The 18,567-nt window shown below is 36.1% G+C and overlaps 1 protein-coding gene across 3 annotated transcripts in view; it reads left to right on the top strand.

Moving 5' to 3' along the window:
* Window positions 1-18,567, top strand: part of pkn1a (protein kinase N1a) — a 48,715-nt gene that overhangs the window by 24,236 nt on the left and 5,912 nt on the right. For 2 of the 3 annotated variants that reach the window (XM_082163511.1, XM_082163509.1), the window contains exons 2-15: window positions 5,742-6,042; window positions 6,526-6,674; window positions 9,272-9,392; window positions 11,940-12,085; window positions 12,859-13,072; window positions 13,177-13,371; window positions 14,042-14,151; window positions 15,198-15,341; window positions 15,499-15,574; window positions 15,816-15,945; window positions 16,883-16,970; window positions 17,056-17,132; window positions 17,254-17,329; window positions 17,424-17,515. In XM_082163511.1, the coding sequence (XP_082019637.1) occupies window positions 5,742-6,042; window positions 6,526-6,674; window positions 9,272-9,392; window positions 11,940-12,085; window positions 12,859-13,072; window positions 13,177-13,371; window positions 14,042-14,151; window positions 15,198-15,341; window positions 15,499-15,574; window positions 15,816-15,945; window positions 16,883-16,970; window positions 17,056-17,132; window positions 17,254-17,329; window positions 17,424-17,515 (1,919 nt within the window). Of the gene's footprint in view, window positions 1-2,404; window positions 2,789-5,741; window positions 6,043-6,525; window positions 6,675-9,271; window positions 9,393-11,939; window positions 12,086-12,858; window positions 13,073-13,176; window positions 13,372-14,041; window positions 14,152-15,197; window positions 15,342-15,498; window positions 15,575-15,815; window positions 15,946-16,882; window positions 16,971-17,055; window positions 17,133-17,253; window positions 17,330-17,423; window positions 17,516-18,567 lie in introns of those variants that run through there. The other variant, XM_082163510.1, reaches the window with a different exon arrangement.

The raw sequence follows: 18,567 nt of genomic DNA, 5'->3' as shown, positions 1-18,567 counted from the left end.
TTACCATTTCGTTAGGATTACCTGTGCAAACCAAAGCCTTGCATGAGCTGGTCTTGTAATAAAGGGCTATTTTGATGCCACTGAGTCAAATCTTTCTCGCACTGTTTTTTTTGCTTCTGTTACTGTAAATGACTCATCTGTTTTTTTTGCAAACTAAACTTTACTGCAACGGTCTAGTCACTGTAATCTACTTTATCTGTGGTAGAATCTCTGCCAGTGTTGAAAGTGTGTTTTTGCTATTACACACATGAGCCCCAGGCTCTCAGTGTTCATTTGGTCTTTGATCAGATAGCAGTTTGATCACATTAACTGAGAAAGGGTCTCTTCTTCAGGGTGTCTGCTGTAAAAAAAAAAAAAATTGGTCCGTTGATTTGATTTGTGATTATGTGACCCGTTTTCGAGTTTCAGTTGCACAATAGCTGCAGGCTGCTATCTTGAGTTACATCAAAGACTTCAAAAAGCAGCTACTTCACGTTCCTCAAGTTTCAAACCAGCTATTTGGGTAAATTTCTAGTTGTAATAATTAATTAGGTTGATGTCATACAGTATCACACAAGGAAATGAGAAGCTGAGAATTAGAAAGCTGATGCCGTCGTCTCATAAACAATGAATTATACCCAACCGCACCGGGGGAATAGGCCACCGCTACTACAGTTTAGACCCTTTCTTTGCTCATCATTGGAATATTTTTTTGGACATTTTACAGAACAAAGGCTACTTTTATCTTAAGTCTCATCTTAGTTTCAGAAAAAAGTTTTTGTAATATTGTAATATATAATTTGTAATTTTATTTAATACTTTTATTCAGCAAGTGACCAAAATTATCGCGATTATCGAAATTATCACGGTTTTGTTCAGATGAGATTAAAATGTTCAAAAAGAACTGATACGCACACTGAAAACATTTCAACACCTTTTATATTTGGAAATCAACAAACAACATAAAATTAGAAGCTCTATGCACTTTTTTTTTTTAAAGCATACACATTAAATTATATGACCGTCGTCAATAGCAACACGTTAACACTGCACATCTCTTCTATCGCCACGGACACGCTCTCTCGTTTCATTCAAATGCTATTATAAATGAGGTTAGTGGATAATTCTTCAGCAGCAAATGTTATTATAGTGAAAAAATAAAATAATTTAGTTTGGAACAAATAAAAGGTCAAATGTTCCACATTGCTCTTTGTATTGTTCTAAAATACATTGATGAAAAACAAATACATGCATTTATATATAATATTAAATGAAAAGACATTTATTTTAAATGTGTAGCGTAGCTTTTTCATGAGGCAACAACATTTGATAGATAGGACAGAACAAGAAAGACCATTAATAATCTTAATATAGAGCGCCAGAGCGGCTTATGCATATCCCGTGTGCAGAATGATGTGCTTTGAGTCATTGCGCGCAGCTCTTCGCATTGAAAAGTTCAGAAAACAAGGGGAAGAGAATATATATATTGATGCTTAATGTGTCTAGTGTATCTTATATGCTTAGTGTATATCTATGCAACAGTTTATTGAGCCTTTTCTTTTAACAATTGTAAATTTCAGTTACTGTGCGCGTGAAGAACAATTCATAGTGTTCTCTACTCAAGTGTGATCTGACACCCGGGAGAAAGAAGTTCTCATGATTTAGAAACATAAATAAACTCCAGCAAGATAAAGTACTTTTTATAAAATACCATAGACCTTTTTCTACAAATAAAGTATAATAATGAGAACATTGATCTTGGAGTGAGTTTCCTCGTGTTACTGTCGTAACCGAACGCGACGCGCTGTTTGAATGCTGAATGGAGAATGACTGAGGACAGTGAGGAGAGATAAAAATGTCCATTTATCTTTAAATTAATTATTCATTTGTACCTCACATTAAGCTATCGAATGGCTTCAGAAGTCTTGGAATAATAGTGCACGAAAACTTTAGTGGGGCTTAACAATAAGCCGCGGGTTTTCAAAATCGCGATAATCGAACACGGTTTTCGTAATAATTAAATTTTAAAAGATAATACTAACCGTCAGGACATTTTATCGTGGTTTATTGTGAAACCGGTAATCGTTCCATCCCTACCCAGGAATAAATTACATTTTAAAATGTATTAAAATAGAAAACAGTAATATTAATTTTTGATCAAGTAAATACAACCTTGGTGAACAAGGGACTTCTTTCAAAAACAATAAAAATGATACCGACCCCAAACTTTTGTATTTTTGTTCATTCCAGCAACCTCCACTGCTTAGTTTATCTTGGTATATCGATATCTCCCCCTCTCGCACACACGTGCTCATGCTTTTCTCCATGTTCCTTGGAAATGTTGTTTATGAAGGTCCTTCCTGCCTCGGGTTCTTCTTAGAAGTCTTTTGTCACATGGAATGAAACCACATTTTTATAAACTGATAAATGAACAATGGCTGCATGTTGAATGCTAAATTTGATCGAAACATGGGAAATATTACTCGAAAGTGAAATAAAGACACATGCGCACACACACAAACACACACACACAAACGCACAATAGCCTTATTCCTCACGCTCGTGTCATCTAGTAAAGCCAAGTCTCGCAGAAAACAGGAAGAGACCGAGCAGAGGTTTAACCGGATATCCTGCACAGGGAGGGCGACCCTCGACCACAGCTTTCCCTTCCCTCATCTCTTTCTTTCTCTTTTCCTCCATCTCCCTCTGTCTCTCTGTTTCTATGCTACTGGATATTGGTGTCATTATCGGAGAGAGGAGAATGTGTTGGTCTGGTGAATGGGATCACTGGGAATATCTAGTCATACAGGTGACAATCTATTTGACAGGATCGTTGGCCGTCAAAATATTTTCTACAGATGAGGTTTTCCGGTTGTGTAAGGGAGAACATTGATATAGCAAATCGATAGGAGTTTATTGCCACCTTTGTATTCAGTTTCACAAATTATGACTGGATTTAAGATAGTAAAATAGATTTAAAAAATTCGTAGTTGTTGAAAAATGTGTTTTGCTGTGGTCACTTTTCTTGATTGTTTAGTGGGTTTGACTAGTGCGCAAACTTGTGTAACAATTGTTTGAGGTTTTATAAAGTGGTTTTGGTGTTTTCAAAGTCCTTTTGAAGTTTTTTTTCTTTTTTCTTTTTGTGGTTGTTTGTGTATTTTTACATAGGATTCCAATTGTGTCTGTTTTTAGTATAAGATCCATTCTGTTCCTGCTGCGTTTGATACATGTGCTTTTTTATTATCTCCGAAAACAGTGTTGATTCTTTTTGTCATAATTTACAAAAGTAAACATTTACAGACAGTTTACATTTAACTGTTGTAATCAATGGTGGTTGCTTTTAAAAATCTCTTTTGTTTAAGAATTTCTTTTTCCTTCTAGATTTGATAAGTTGAAGCATATTTAATTTAAAAAAAAAATGTTTTTATACCAATAGACGCTGATGTACTGAAATGCAAATGTTTTTAAGTAATTTGTTTCTGGCAGGCAGGGGTATCTTAGCAAGAAATGAATAGCATCCCAACGTGGAAGTCATGACTAGCAGGATGGAAAACAATAGGGCAAGTGACCCAAAATCCACTGTTAATGTTAGATGTTTCCAAGCTGTAGTTCAAAATGTGTTAATCTAATATGAGTAACTTGAAGTGGAATGTTAGAGACATTGTTGTGCTGCTCACTTTTTTAGCTTGTTTCTGGACACATGTATTTGAGAACGCAGTTCACAATGTTCACAAAATTCCTGAGAGATATTTAAGTATATTCTCAATTTTTTTCGTGTTATGTTACTGAGAATAAGGCTGGTGTATATTGCACACAAAAGTTAGTCAAAAAATCGCTCCAATTTGATTGGCTGACTTCCACGCAGTTTACAGGAGTCAAGGTGCTCGTTTATATCAGTCCACCAGGAATCAAAGTTGTGTTTAAAGGGACCAAGATAGAAGTAGGCTAATCAGTGGAATGGGAAAGTTTGCAATTTATCTAAACTGTTTGATTGCTTGTATCATCACAAAATGTGAACTATATAAACGCCCAGTTTCTGCTAAATACGTTTCTGCCATAATTCTGCTAAATGTGACTATAAGGCATGAAGATATTAAAGGAGAACTTGGTCACTTTTTTAACTTAATAAAACTGTCTAGAAATCATTTGGATGGTTAAACAACCTGTTCTGGTGATATTGGTGACTTTCCCCGCTCCCCCCAGCGTTCCCAGGCGGAAAACCAACCTTGCAACTTGCAACACTACCGTCCCGGCAAGTTAGAAATTGGAAGTCTCGTGAGAAGCGAGAACTAGAACGAGAACGAGCGCGAAACACAAATTGCTTTACGGCAATTCGACATAAACACACACGCATGTATGATGTATTACCAGATTACCCACCTCGGTAGACATAGCTCCGCGCGATACAGTTGGCTTGCTCCGATCAAAACAAACGCACATGAGCAGCGGTAGAGAGGGGGAGGAGGCCGCCGCAAATGAGTTTTTTACGACTGTGTTGTGAAATATACGCTGTAGGGGGAGCTCGTGGGGAAAACATGCGACAACAAAAGGGAAAATCAGCGAAGAAGTGACTAGAGTTCGCTAGAGTTACCGAGTTCTCCTTTAAGACATTATAAAGATTGATTTGATTTTGACCATTTTATAATCCAAATTTCTTGTACAACTTGGAAACATTGTTTTTATATTTTTTTCAGATCTTGTAGATTTCAGATTAACAGCTTTATAGCTGCACGATTCTGGATACATTGAGAATCACAATGTTTTTTTTTGTTTTTTTTAAATAGAGATCACAATTCTCCAACGATTCTGAATAGATAACTAAACAAAATAACGTAATTTGCTAGAGGTTCTGATAAAATTAATCTAATTTTTTTGAATTAAATGTTTTAAAAAAAAAGAAATAGTTTTGAATGAATGATTCAATGACTCACTCATAAAGGCTTTTGTTTCTTAACAAATCTCAAATGAATGATTCAATTACAAATAAATTTAAGTCACTTGTTGCCACCTACTGGTGTAATGATATAATTGATTCGATCTTTACTTTGAAAAGATGATTTATTCTATTTTGATCGCTACCATAAACATTAGTGTTTATATCAGAACTTTTATACCAGTACTTCTGTGATAATTTGAATTATAATAGCACAGAAATAATGGTACTGTGTGGTTGAAAAAACTGTTTATGAAGTTTCATACATGACAGCTGCTCTCTCTGGGGCAGCGCCAAGGCGGATTTGAATGTTCGCTGTGATCGTACTTGTCAAAGGTTTAATAGACAGCAAATTGCTGATCACGATCGTTTAAAGGCTGATCACGATCGATTAAAGGCTGGGACGCACCAAGCCAATGGTCGGCTGTCAGGCAGTGTTGAGACATTTGAGCGTTGGTCTAGCATGCACGTGCTAGTTGACAGTTTCCTTAAGTCCTTTTGGTGTGTTCATCCGCAGCTTTTTGGCTGACGACAGGCAACAACACAGCTTTTGTCACCGCTAGTTTTTTGACATTGACTTGGTATTTCCCGGGCTTTACGATTAATTGTGCAGCTTTACCCAACAGCATGTAAAGCATGTACAAGAACATTGGTCAGATGGTCTTTTACTGTTGACACTTCTTAGCCAGATAAGCTACAATGCGGATAAGACTTCATGCCAACATTCAAAGTGATCTTAATGCATTTAGTGAATTACTAAGATCTCTTAGGATATGTAAAGCTGAATTTGATCTGCTTTATCTTTAAACTTCATCTTTCTGTTTTGCAGAGTGATCCTGGTGGGTTGTCGGTACTAGAACAGCTAGGCTTGGACCACAGCTCTGATTTCTCTGACACGAGTGTTCAGCTGCGATTGGATGAACAGCGAGAGCGAATCCGTAGGGAAATCCGTAAGGAGCTGAAGATTAAAGAGGGGGCAGAGAATCTCCGCAGAGCCACTACAGATAAACGAAATGCTCAGCAGGTGGAGAGTCAGTTGCGGAGCTCCAATCGACGTCTGGAAACGCTCCACGATCAACTACAAGAGCTGGATGCTCATATTGTCGTCAAAGGGACGGATGATTCACGTGGTTAGTAGTCGGGCACTGCTGTATATGAGGGAAGATGACGTAGTGACTTCATGAAAGAAAAAAAAAATTTCATTTTAAGAAGTCAAATTTTTGTTTTACAATAACAAAATATTATTACATAAACCGCTTAATGTCAACGAGATTTAAGATTTAAACATACAACTTAATCCATTTTAACTATCTATATATATATATATATACATACACACACGTGTATATATATTTGTACATGCATACATAAAAGATTTAATTAACAATTTGATGTCATGTTTTGATTTACTTAGATTATGCTCATCCATTATTCCAGTACTCATAAATATTTAAATCCAACAAAAACACATATGTTTAAAAATAAATTATAGATGACTGCAATATTAATAATTCATGTTTTTTCATAAAAAAACTGATTTTACACATTGCAAGTCCCATTTTTAAATCCCTCAACCCACGGCTAACTGTAATTTTTCACTTCTTGCGGTTTAGATGATGTTCCTCAGTCTCCAGGAGCAGAGAGCAGATCGTCGGCACATAAGGAGAGAATCGCTGCCCTGGAAAGGCAGTTAAACATCGAACTCAAAGTCAAACAGGGGGCTGAAAATATGATCCCCATCTATGCCAATGGCTCCACTAAGGTAGACAAATGCACACACAAACGCTCTGTTCCAAAACGTAGTGATCTCTACTAGAGTTCTCAACGGGTCGGGTCGGCCCGACAAACCCGACGGGACCCGCGGGTTCGGGCCGGTTTCGGGTCGAAAATATAAACAAATGACTCGTGTCGGGTCGGACGTCGGGCTTAATCTTTTCCGCTCAGTGAAAAAAAAAAACATTTATTAATCATCGCACCGTAAAGAAAGGCTGGCTACTGCGTGCAACGTGCATCATGGAGAGGGGCGGAGGCAGACCTGATGCCGCTGCGTGCACGCCTTTAGCCTGGCCTGGAGAAGAAGATGGAGTTGGTCAAAAGTAAATAAAAGTAAGCATACGATTATGTTTGTAGGCTAGGCCTATTTTGTTTAAAAACTCTTCAAAAATTGTGTGGTGTGAAAAGTAGCCCGCCTGCTGGCTGGGTAATGTTACATGTTTGAGTTCTTTTTATTTATTATTGTGTGAAGATTTTTATTTAAGTCATATTTATATAGCCTATTTATATATTTAAAGTTTATTGTTTCAGTTGTTTGTATTGTTACAAGGCGTGAACATTAAAGGTTGATTTGAATTCCCGTCTGCTGGTCATGATAATACGCGTATGAGAAAAAAAAAATGCGTTGATCCGTTTATAACGGATATAACGCAGCGTCGGGCCGCGGGCCGGGTTCGGTCAGATAATTCATGTTGATGTGTCGGGTTACATCGGGTCCGGGCTTTAAAAGCCACGGGCCGGGTCGGGTCGGGTTGTAATTTTCAGGCCCGTAGAGAACTCTAATCTCTACTGCCGATCAAAAGTTTGGTGTTGGTAAGAGTGTTTGCATATTTTTGAAAGTTATGCTCACTAAGGCTGCTTTTGTTTGATCAAAAATACAGTAAAAAAACTTCTTTTATTTTCAAATGTTTTAAAATGTAATTTATTACTGTGATGGGAAAGCTGAATTTTCAGCTAATGTCAAACTCCAGCGCTGAATGCTATTTGCATGGCTCATGAAGTTGCTCTATGTAGGTGGCAAGGCAGCTCACTAAATTTTGGAACGGAGCCAGTCTGTCAAAAGATGTTTACTCACTGTTTAACAGTGTTGTGTGTAACGCGTTACAAAGTAACGCGTTACAGTAACGTAACTACTTTTTTGGGTAAAAAGTAGTGTAACGCGTTACTACTAAAAATTTGGTAACGAAACGTAGTTCCTTTTTCAATTCGGCGCAACGTTACTTTTCCCATGGATATATTTGACAGCGACACTGCCTCAGCTGCGCGCTTGAGAGAAGAGAACTGTTGAGAACTGAAGAAAACGATTTAGTTTCATATTTATGTTTAAATTAAATTAAATTAAAAAATTGCGCAATATATCGGGAGACAAATGGAGTGTGGAGACATGATTTTGACCACTTTATTAAGTTTGTTTTTGTAGAAAACCTGTATTTAAAGTGAATTTCGTTTTGTATTAATTGTATCTTAATTTTAATCAATGTTTTATCAACCAGTTGGCTGAATTAAATAAGAAGTAAATTAAAGAAAACTATTTAGTTTCATATTTATGTTTAAATAAAATAAATAAATAAATAATTTAATCTATGTTGATTATATGAAAAGTGAAAAGCGTGAGTAAGATCATAATTTTGTGCAATATATCGGGAGATAAATGGAGTGTGGAGACATGATTTAGACCACTTTATTAAGTTTGTTTTTGTAGAAAGACTTTCTTTAAAACGAATTTCGTTTTGTATTAATTGTATCTTAATTTTAATCAATGTTTTACCAACCAATTAATTGCCTGATTTTAATAAATAAGTAAATATGGCATGCAAAATAATCATGACGGCACCAGCGCGTGAACTGGAGCTCCTCTCCATACTGTAAATGAACCGAAACTCATAAGCTACTTGTCTCACAGACCTGAGAAATATATAGAAAGCTTGAATATGTGTACTTTTAAACAAACAAAAAAAAATTTTCTCTCAAAATCTCTTTTTTTTCTCCTACTCCCTTGATAGAGTGAGTCGTATGTCTGAAAACTAAGCTTATGTCTTCTATATCATTTTGTCCTATGTTATCAAGACGCGATTCGCACCGGTGTTAGAGAGCAGGGAAGCTTTATTGGCTGTTGCCGAAATTTAAAGTTCGGTGGATAGGGGAAGCGGAGCGGAGAGAAGTGGCGCGAGCACGCGGCTCATCGCGGAGTGTCGCACTCTACCCCATGATGCAGAGCCGGCTGAGAATAAAAGTTGCCGCACACAGCAGCGCCAATGAGAAGGACTTTTTTTCTTTTGAAATTGATACTATTTTTTATAATAAAGAGCACAAAATAATTACCTGTTAGCCTATGTCCTCCATTGTATAACTTTATGTCTACATATTTAGGAACAGATATTGGGTTCTGCCCAAAGTCAAGCAACATAAAAGTAACGTAAAAGTAACGAGTAACGTAAAAAGTTACTTTCCAAACGGGGTAACTAAGTAAAGTAACGGATTACTTTTTTAAAAAGTAACGAGTAACGAGCAAACACTACTTTTTAAAAGTAACTTCCCCAACACTGCTGTTTAATGATGTGTGTGTGTCTGTGTGTGGGTTGTCAGGATAAGAAGATGTTGCAGACAGCTCAGCAGATGCTACAGGACAGCAAGACAAAGATTGACATCATCCGCATGCAGATCCGGAAAACAGTGCAGGCCTACGAACACAATGATGATACACCAGGTACGGCTGAGTGTGTGTATGTGTGCTACTACTTTGTTGCTTTTAGAGTCTGATTTCATAGATGAGCAGAGAAATAAACAGATCAATAACCACCTGAATCTCACGAGGTGTGTGTGTGTGTGTGTGTGTGTGTGTGTGTGTGTGTGTGTGTGTGTGTGTGTTTGGTCAGGTGTACAGTGTTATGCACAAGCAGTGAGTGCAGGTCATACGGATCAATAAATGTATGTTATGACCCCATTTGGCTTAGAGTGAATCAAACACACACACACACACACACACACAGAAGATCAGGTAACTGATGTTAGTCGTTTCCCGCTCTCCATTTCCTTTACTCCTGAGAAACACACACACCACTTGATTTTACACCAAAAAGCAGTAATCTATAAAACAAATACAAACAAATAAGGGGTCACATTCAAATAGATTAATAAATAACAAATAATTTACCTACTTTTAATTGGTTCATTTTCATATGAAGTAAATGTATCCCAGTAACCATTAAATAAATAGCTTTAACTTGTAAGTTAAAGTACATTTTATTTAGTACACAGTATTTTATCCATTGTCCACATACACTACCATAAAATAATTTGTTTCTTTTACAATAAATGTTTTTGTTTTATATAGTTTTATTCAGCAAGGATGCAGTAAATTGATCAAAAGTAACCGTAAAGACTTTTACAATGCTGTTCTTTTGAACTGTCTAATCATGAAAGAATCCCGATCTGCACAAAAATATTAAGCAGCACAACTGTTTTCAACATTGATAATAGTAATAAATGCATTATGAGCAGCAGATCAGCATATTAGAATGATTTCTGAAAGATCATGTGACACTGAAGTCTGGAGTAATGATGCTGAAAATTAGGCTTTAGAACACAGAAAAAAATACATTTTAAAATGTACTGAAATTGAAAACCGTTATTTTAAAATGTAACTCTATTTTTGCTCACATAAATGCAGCCTTGGTGAGCATTAAAGACTTTATTTTTCCTAAGAAAGATGCATTCTTATAAGATAGTGTCTTAATAATATCGTATGCAGATTTACTTCTAACGTAAGTGGATCTGGTTTTAAGGATGTTTGTCCTGGAAAACAAGACTAATACTTATAATTTTTTATTGTCATTTGAAATGTTATCTTGGTTTAATTGAAAATTCCCTTGCGTTATGATAATAACACAAAAACCAAAAATGTATATGCTTTAAAGTAATTATAGCTTATGAAATCATTAGACATAGACCAGGGACTGTATGATTTAAAAACAGGCTTCCATGTTTCAGGCTCATAGAAGCATTAGTTAACACACACACACACACACACACACACACACACACACACACACACACACACACATTCTTAAATACTCCCGTATAAACACACATACACCTTTAATGTGTACATGTACACACATGCACTCGTCAAGAGTCTGTTTATGAAATTGTCACCTGATTCAGCTTTATGCCTTATTAGGACACAAAAACTGGCGCAGTCAATCCTTCTTTACTTCTTTTTCTCTGTCTTATTAAACATATTTATGAATCCACTAATTCAAGTGACATTTTCGCTCAAACTCGTCCTTTTGTCTCTTTTTGCCTCTAGGCGGTTGGGTGATGTTTACTAGGCGGTCCAAACACACGCACTCTCTCACACACAAGCAGGCTCATCTAGTCTCAACTATATTAAAAATATATGTAAATCAGAAATTGTAAACAGCCTGTAGTCTCGTTTATGTTTGAAGATTGACAATATTCCCTGTACTCGGGAATGCTTTGAACTGCTTGGATTGCAGCCAGACACAGAGAAATGTTTATATAAACCCAGAACAGCATGTCAATGTTTTTTGATGGTATGACAGAATAATATAACACCATAGCATCTTAATCTTTCAGTTTATAATCTCTAATAATCCTCTTATTTCTAAAAGTCTGTAGCTGGCAGCATGGCAGACCTCTGATGATATACAATCACCTCCCCCAGTTTGCATAAGTATAGTAATTACTATATGGAAGCTCACTGTCCTGATCCAACATCATCCCTCGCCCTCTTCAAAGTCTGATAGATGCACATGACCTTGTGTACCTTTTAATGCATCTTAGATTTAATGTCTGTTTTGAGATCACATTCAGTTTCAGTTTCATTTCGGTTAATGGGTGGTTGATATGACATTTCAATGACATGTCCCTAAATTTTAGGGTTTTAATTCAATTTGAGGAAAACGTTTTATGACATGAAATTAAGAACAAATATTTAACATTCAGCATTATTTCTAAGATATTTCAAAGTTCATGAAAGGATTATTAAATTTAAAAAAGCAAAATAAAATATTTACCTTTTTTTTTTTCTTTTTCTTTTTTTTCCACTTATTATAAATGTTCTCTAATTCAAACAATTTGATTTCGAAATAAATTCTCCCTTGCTGTTTAATTACGGGGTTACAATGGCTGTGACACATTCTGGCTTATGTGATAGTTTGTGTAATTTGCTGTCAGAATGTGAGTGATATTGATTGCCTAAATATGTTTGTGTGTGTGTGTTTCTCTTCAGGAAAGCCTGACCCATGTGGTATGGAGCTACGGATTGAGGAGCTCAGACACCATTACCGTGTAGAGCACGCTGTCGCTGAAGGAGCCAAAAATGTCCTCAGACTTCTCGGAGCCAGTAAAGTACAGGACAAGAAGGCCATGTCAGAGGTAAAACTATATTGTGTTGCGTTGTCATTCCAATAGTTTGGGGTCAGTACTTTTTTTTGGTAATTTTTTAAAAGAAATTAACACTTTTGTTTAGCAAGGATGCATTATTTAGCAAGGATGCGTTAAATAGATCATAAGTGACAGGAAAGATTTTTTACATTGTAAAAAAAAAAAATTCAAATGCTGTTTTTTTATTTGTCTTCATCGAAGAATCCTGGGAAAAAATGTATCACAGTTTCCACAAAAAAATATTAAGCAGCACAACTGTTTTCAACATTGATTACAGTAAGAAATGTTTCTTGAGCATCAAATCATCATATTATAATGATTTCTGAAGGATCATGTGACACTGAAGACTGGAGTAATGATGCTGAAAATTCAGCTTTGTCATCACAGGAATAAATGACCATATTACTATATTTAATTTCAAAATATTTAAAAGTAGAAAACCGTTATTTTCAATTGTAATAGTATTTCATAGTATTTTTGTATTTACTGTATTTTTGTATATATCAAATAAATGCTAAATAAATGTTATATAATTCATTATATAAAATCTTTTGAAGCCATTTAAAAAAATCTTACGGACCCCAAACTTGAACAGTAGTGTATATTACATTATATTGTATTGTATTGTATTGTATTATAAAAATGGCATGTAGCTTTCAGTTACATCTTTATCTCCTATTATTTAGGTAAACACTGTCTTTTCCAATTAAGTGAGTAATTAAGTCTAATGCACTGAGTAATTCTTCCTCTCTCTGCTTCTTCAGGCTCAGTGTCGTCTGAGCGAGTCGTCTCAGAGGTTGGATCTGCTGAGAGATTCATTAGATCGGCGGTTGGCAGAACTTCCTGAGGATCATCCCAAAGCATGTGTCATTAAAGAGGAGCTGGTTTTAGCCTCCTCACCAGCATTCAGCTCCCGACACGGCGCCCCCTACCTGCACAACCAGTACAGCACCCTCTCCAAACCCTCTCCTCTCACTGGTATTCAAACACAATGTTTATTTCAATTAGTTTAGTAGAAGTTGTCAGCTACTGGCTTCTAAGTTCTGATTGTTTTCCTAATTTTTTTTTGTATCTTTGTGCAGGCACTCTTCAGGTCACATTGCTGGGCTGTATGGGTGTGCTGGAGGTGGTTCCCGGCCGTTCCCGGGGCAGCCAGGTGTTGTTGCCGTGTTACAGTCCGGGAGAGGGGCGGTCCTTTATGCGGAGTGGAAAAGGCCTGTACGGGCGCAGCGGCAGTGTGAGCGGAAAAACACCCCCCAAAACAGACGAACTTTCCTGTGAGTGTAGAGGATGTAACATTCGCAATGTGATTAGTCCGTGGTGATGTGTGAGTTATGTCTGTCATGTGCGATGACAGTTTTGCATTGAACAGAACAGGATGTAGTGCATCAGAGCTTATAACACTTGGGGTGATTGCCTATTGAAGACAGACCTACTGTGAGCTCTGAGGTCGCTAATCGATGGTGTTAGCTTCCATTGAAGCCGTTGGATTGCATGATTTCAGCTTATTTTTTTAAATAATCATGTTTAACAGATGAATTTGTGGTGGGAAACTAGATTACCCATGATGCTGTGCAAAAATTCCACCAATCAAAGAGTCCAAGCACCAAGCTAGACACGATAAACTTAAAATATATTGTTTCTATAGATATAATCAACAACTTTAAATTAGTAGTTTTATATTTCTCCATTGTTTTTCAGTCTGTTATATTGATCACAATGGTTCATAGGCTTGTAGTTGTTTCCTTCATAAAAGCCGTTAAGTACACAATCTTGTACCTTTTGTCTTTTTGTCCAATTTTCTATTTTTTTTTGCTTTTAATAAAGCTTTATGTTATGATTCACCTCATAGCTGGTTGGCTTGGTTCATGGCTTATAACACGTTACCTTAATTTGATCTCAATTAATAGGCATACTTCTGAAATGATGTCTGTTGTGTGTTCGCAGCGGAGGTGAGTGCGGTGCTGAAGATGGATAACTCAGTCGTGGGCCAAACGGCATGGAAGATGGTTGGAGAACAGGGCTGGGATCAGACTTTCACCATAGAGCTGGAGAGAGTGAGTTTATAGTAGATTTACACAGATTAGAGCTTCAATGTCTGTTTCATTAATTAAAGCTCCAGGCAATAGGCTGTAATTATAATTACAAAAAGCATCAGTGACTTAACCGCCAACTGGGGCATCTCAGATAACTCTTACACAAGCAATGACACGCTATTCTGTCTATTTAGGAGAGGGGAAAGCTTACTGAACATGCAGAATGATAAACAGCCAAGCAAATTAAGACATGCTTGTCTTTTTTTGGCCAGGATATATAATATCGGTACGATTATTTGTTAATTGAAACTATGTGCTGAACAAATACTTTTAAATCTCTCTGGTCAGTGTTATTATTGTTAACTGAAGCTATTCAAAATAATTTTTGGTTATTGAAATGAAACTGAAATAAACTTTTGTATAACTATTTTATAAAAAAACTTACAAATATTAGCATCTAACTAAAAATAAGTTTAAGTACAAAAATGACTAAAACAAATAAAAAATAATGCTTGTATATATTTATTAGTTCAAGTTTTAGTTCAAGTTTTAGTCATTTTGTTATGTGCTTTTGTCTTTTTTTATCGTTATCTATCTATCTATCTATCTATCTATCTATCTATATATATAAAAATTACAAAAGCACGTAACAAAATGACTAAAACTTAAACTAAACTATTGTTATCTAAAACTATTAAAAATCGTTCCGGTTATTGAAATAAAGCAAAATGAAATATAAATATTTGATGAAAATCGTAAAAAAAATATATATAAAAAAATAGAAATGTTGTCTTGGCATCTAACAAAAAAAAAAAAAAATTACTAAAAAAAATAAAAATAAAAATGAAGATATGTATATGTGTGTGTGTTTGTGTGATATAATAAATATATTATAAAATATAAAATAACAACAAAAAAGACAAAAGCACATATCAAAATGACTAAAATAAACTAAAATGAAAACTGAAAAAACTAGAGATTAAAGGCTACTCAAAATATGAATAAATACTGCAATAGTATTTAAATAATACTAAAATATTTCAATGTGTGTGTCTTTATGTGTGCAGTCCAGAGAGATGGAGATCGCTGTGTACTGGAAAGACTACCGCTCTCTGTGTGCATTGAAATTTCTCAAGTTGGAGGACTTCCTGGACAACCAGAAACACAGAGTACAACTAGAGCTAGAACCACAGGGACTGCTGTTGGCAGAGGTACGCACACAACTGCACACTCAAAAATATGTCTCTTATGTTCATAAAGGGAATCACTCTTCCTGCTTATTGCATTGGTTGCTTTACAAACACACTCCAACCAAATAAAATCTTTGATACTACTGGGCACCATTAAAATGGCATCTGTCTTCCACAGGTCACCTTCTTTAACCCCGTGATCGAGAGGGTTCCGCGGCTAAAACGGCAGAAGAAAGTTTTCTCCAAACAACAGGGTAAGAGATACAATTTCTCTCTATTGAAAATAAATGCATTAATCTTTTGATTCATTTATCCAAATGCACTTAAAATTGACCAGAATGGCATTTCATGTTGACTTTAATCATTGGCATGTGAATCATTTGGTTTTGAGCTCCATCTAGTGGTCAGAGATTAAACAAAGCTGTTTTCTTTTGTGTTTGTGTGTGTGTGTGTGTGTGTGTGTGTGTGTGTGTGTGTGTTTGCGGTCACATACAGGGAAGGCCTTCTTGCGAGCTCGGCAGATGAACGTTGATATCGGCACATGGGTGAGGTTACTGAGGAATGCCATACCAACTGTCAACAACACAGGAACCTACAGCCCGCACGCACACACTGTACAGACAGGGTAAATCACACACACATTCAGTGCACACACAATACATGTGTACCGGTATTCATAGACATGTAAAAATAATTAAAGCCTGTATCATCTGAGAATTGTGGATTAATCTGTCATTAACAAAAGAGAAAAAGGCCGTCAAAAGTAAAAGTTTTTAAGACTTTTTAAAAAACCATGAATATCGGTATTGTAATTTTTTAATGTAAATTGAATTCAATAATTCTTTTTTTATTTTACAGTACTTTAACAGTATTGTACTGTACTTACAGTAGTATTATTATTATAGTGGTTTCTCGTTATTGGTTTTAAATTATAATTTAATCAAAATATTTAAAATATTATTATTATTATTATTATAAAAATATATACAATTATTAATATTATTATTATTTTACAATCATTGAATGGTTCCTTAAAAACAAAAGTGCGAATGTTAACTTTTTTTTCTTTCTTTTTAAAAAAAACTGTCTAGGGAGAGTTTTTCCCTATATCCTCATTCTAAAATCATCTATTAATCCACATTTTTAAAGCTGATATTTAATACATTTTAGTGAAACTTTTTTGTCTGTTTTCGCCCCTGATGAGTTTTCATCTCTGCTTCAATTTCCATAAAATGATCATAAAATTGGTTCATACAACTTTATTTCAGTTAAAGAAAGTCAATTTCTTTGTTATTATGTAATTTTAAATCACATTCATTTACTTGAATGATATGGAAAAGAATGGCCAGGATTTTGTATATTAAAATTTTCAGGTAAGCTATCCTTTATATCAGCACAGATAAATGCTTGCCTGATACCCAAGTCTAAATCTAAACTAGAGAGCAACTAAGCAGTGCACACTAGTATAAGTATTATACTCATGTAAAAATAAGTGTGGATCTGATCTGATGAACCAGCTGGAATGTGGGATTTGTTGCAGTTATACGTTTGATGTGTTACAGGGAGATATCAGTGGAGAAGCTGAGTTTAGACTATGACTCACCGATGAAGGTGGACATCCGGCGAGACGTGACGGATACAAGCACTCCCGTGAGAGACTCTCCACAACTCCTCTTTCTGTCTAGCCCCTCTCGTCTCTCTGTAACCTCTCCCCTCTCTCTGCTTTTTGGCACAGGAACGACAAGCGGCCACTGAGCCCCTCTCTGCTCCTGACCTCACCACTCCTGAGCGACAAATCAAATCACTGAACGGGTACACTCAGACACACATGCATGTGCTTAGGATATAAGGGTTCTCGGCTAACCTTCCTTTTACACATAAAGCAACTCTATCTGGTGGTTCCTAAGTATGTGTGTGTTTGTGTGTATTGCAGTAAACAGAAGAAGACCCCTTTGAGCCTGGAGGATTTCCGACTAATTGCTGTTCTTGGCAGAGGCCATTTTGGAAAGGTGATCTTCTTCGCCTTTAACCACTTCTTTTAACTGTCAACTTCACCCTAGCTCTCTTCCTATCTGAAACTGTCATCATATGCGTGTCTGTTAGGTGCTGTTGGCAGAATACAAGAAGTCCGGCAGCATGTACGCCATAAAAGCCCTAAAGAAAGGAGACATTGTGGCCAGAGATGAAGTAGAAAGGTAAACAAAATAACTTTTTCTTTTGTTTTGAGTAGGGATGTCAATTTACATAAATTCTCATAATCGATCATTGTTTAAATTCGCGTTCATTTAATCGACTAATCGTTAACCTTAACCTAGGGTGACCATATTCCAGGTCATGTCCGGCCGGGATTTCGAGATCGCCCAAAATATCCGCGATTCGGCTTTTACTTTCTCGTCGCCATTCATTTTGTTTACATGTACACCTTTTGATTCAGTAGTACTGAATTACTTCCGATTGGTTAATCTGAATGTAGTGTTTACATGAACACTAAACAAAGTGATCGGTTGATGTGCGTTCTAGCATTGCTAAGAAAATTCCTGTGTTTTCGTCTCGATCGGGATCCGTGTGAATCAGAATGCATGACCTGCAAAGCTGGCACGTACGTGTCAGTGTCAAATAACGTAATAATGTAAACATAATGAATGGTGACTGTAGAAAGCAAAAGCCGAATCCCGGGCATTTTGGGCGTTCTCGAAATCCTGGCCAGATATGTCCTGGTTAAACAGGACGTATGGTCACCCTACTTAACCTCCGGGGCGCTACTAAGTTATGACGTTACTTAACCACTTGCTTAACCAACACAAAATAGGTGTCATTTAAAAGCTTAGAAGCTTGGCTTTACAGTGAATATTGAGAATATGACCATGACTTAACATTTGCTTTTAAATTTGATGACATGAAAAAATAACTGCTTTAAATTAAAATGTGATCTGAAAAATCATCGTACATAAGATAAAGCTGTCATATATTGTTAAAAATGTCTCGATTAGCAGAATACAACAAGCATGTTTGTTTCACTTAGAGACCAAACTCTACTAAGTATTTGTGTATTATGAAAAAGCGCTGCCGACTCGCGTGTAAACAGTTTACACATGCTTTTTGCGCCACGTTTTTGTTTGTAACTTCGCTAAACATTAGTAAACCATAGTAGATCACATATCTTTATTTAGAGAAGGTGGTCTGGAATGAGCCCAAACATAAGACAATGCGTAGATCAGTGACATGACATGCTGCTTTGCTAAAGCTA

Source organism: Leuciscus leuciscus, assembly GCF_965113295.1.
Source record: "Leuciscus leuciscus genome assembly, chromosome: 3".
NCBI classification, from domain to species: Eukaryota; Metazoa; Chordata; class Actinopteri; order Cypriniformes; family Leuciscidae; genus Leuciscus; species Leuciscus leuciscus.
Note: the sequence above shows the minus strand (reverse complement) of the source record. Positions and strands in the feature narration are given on the sequence as shown.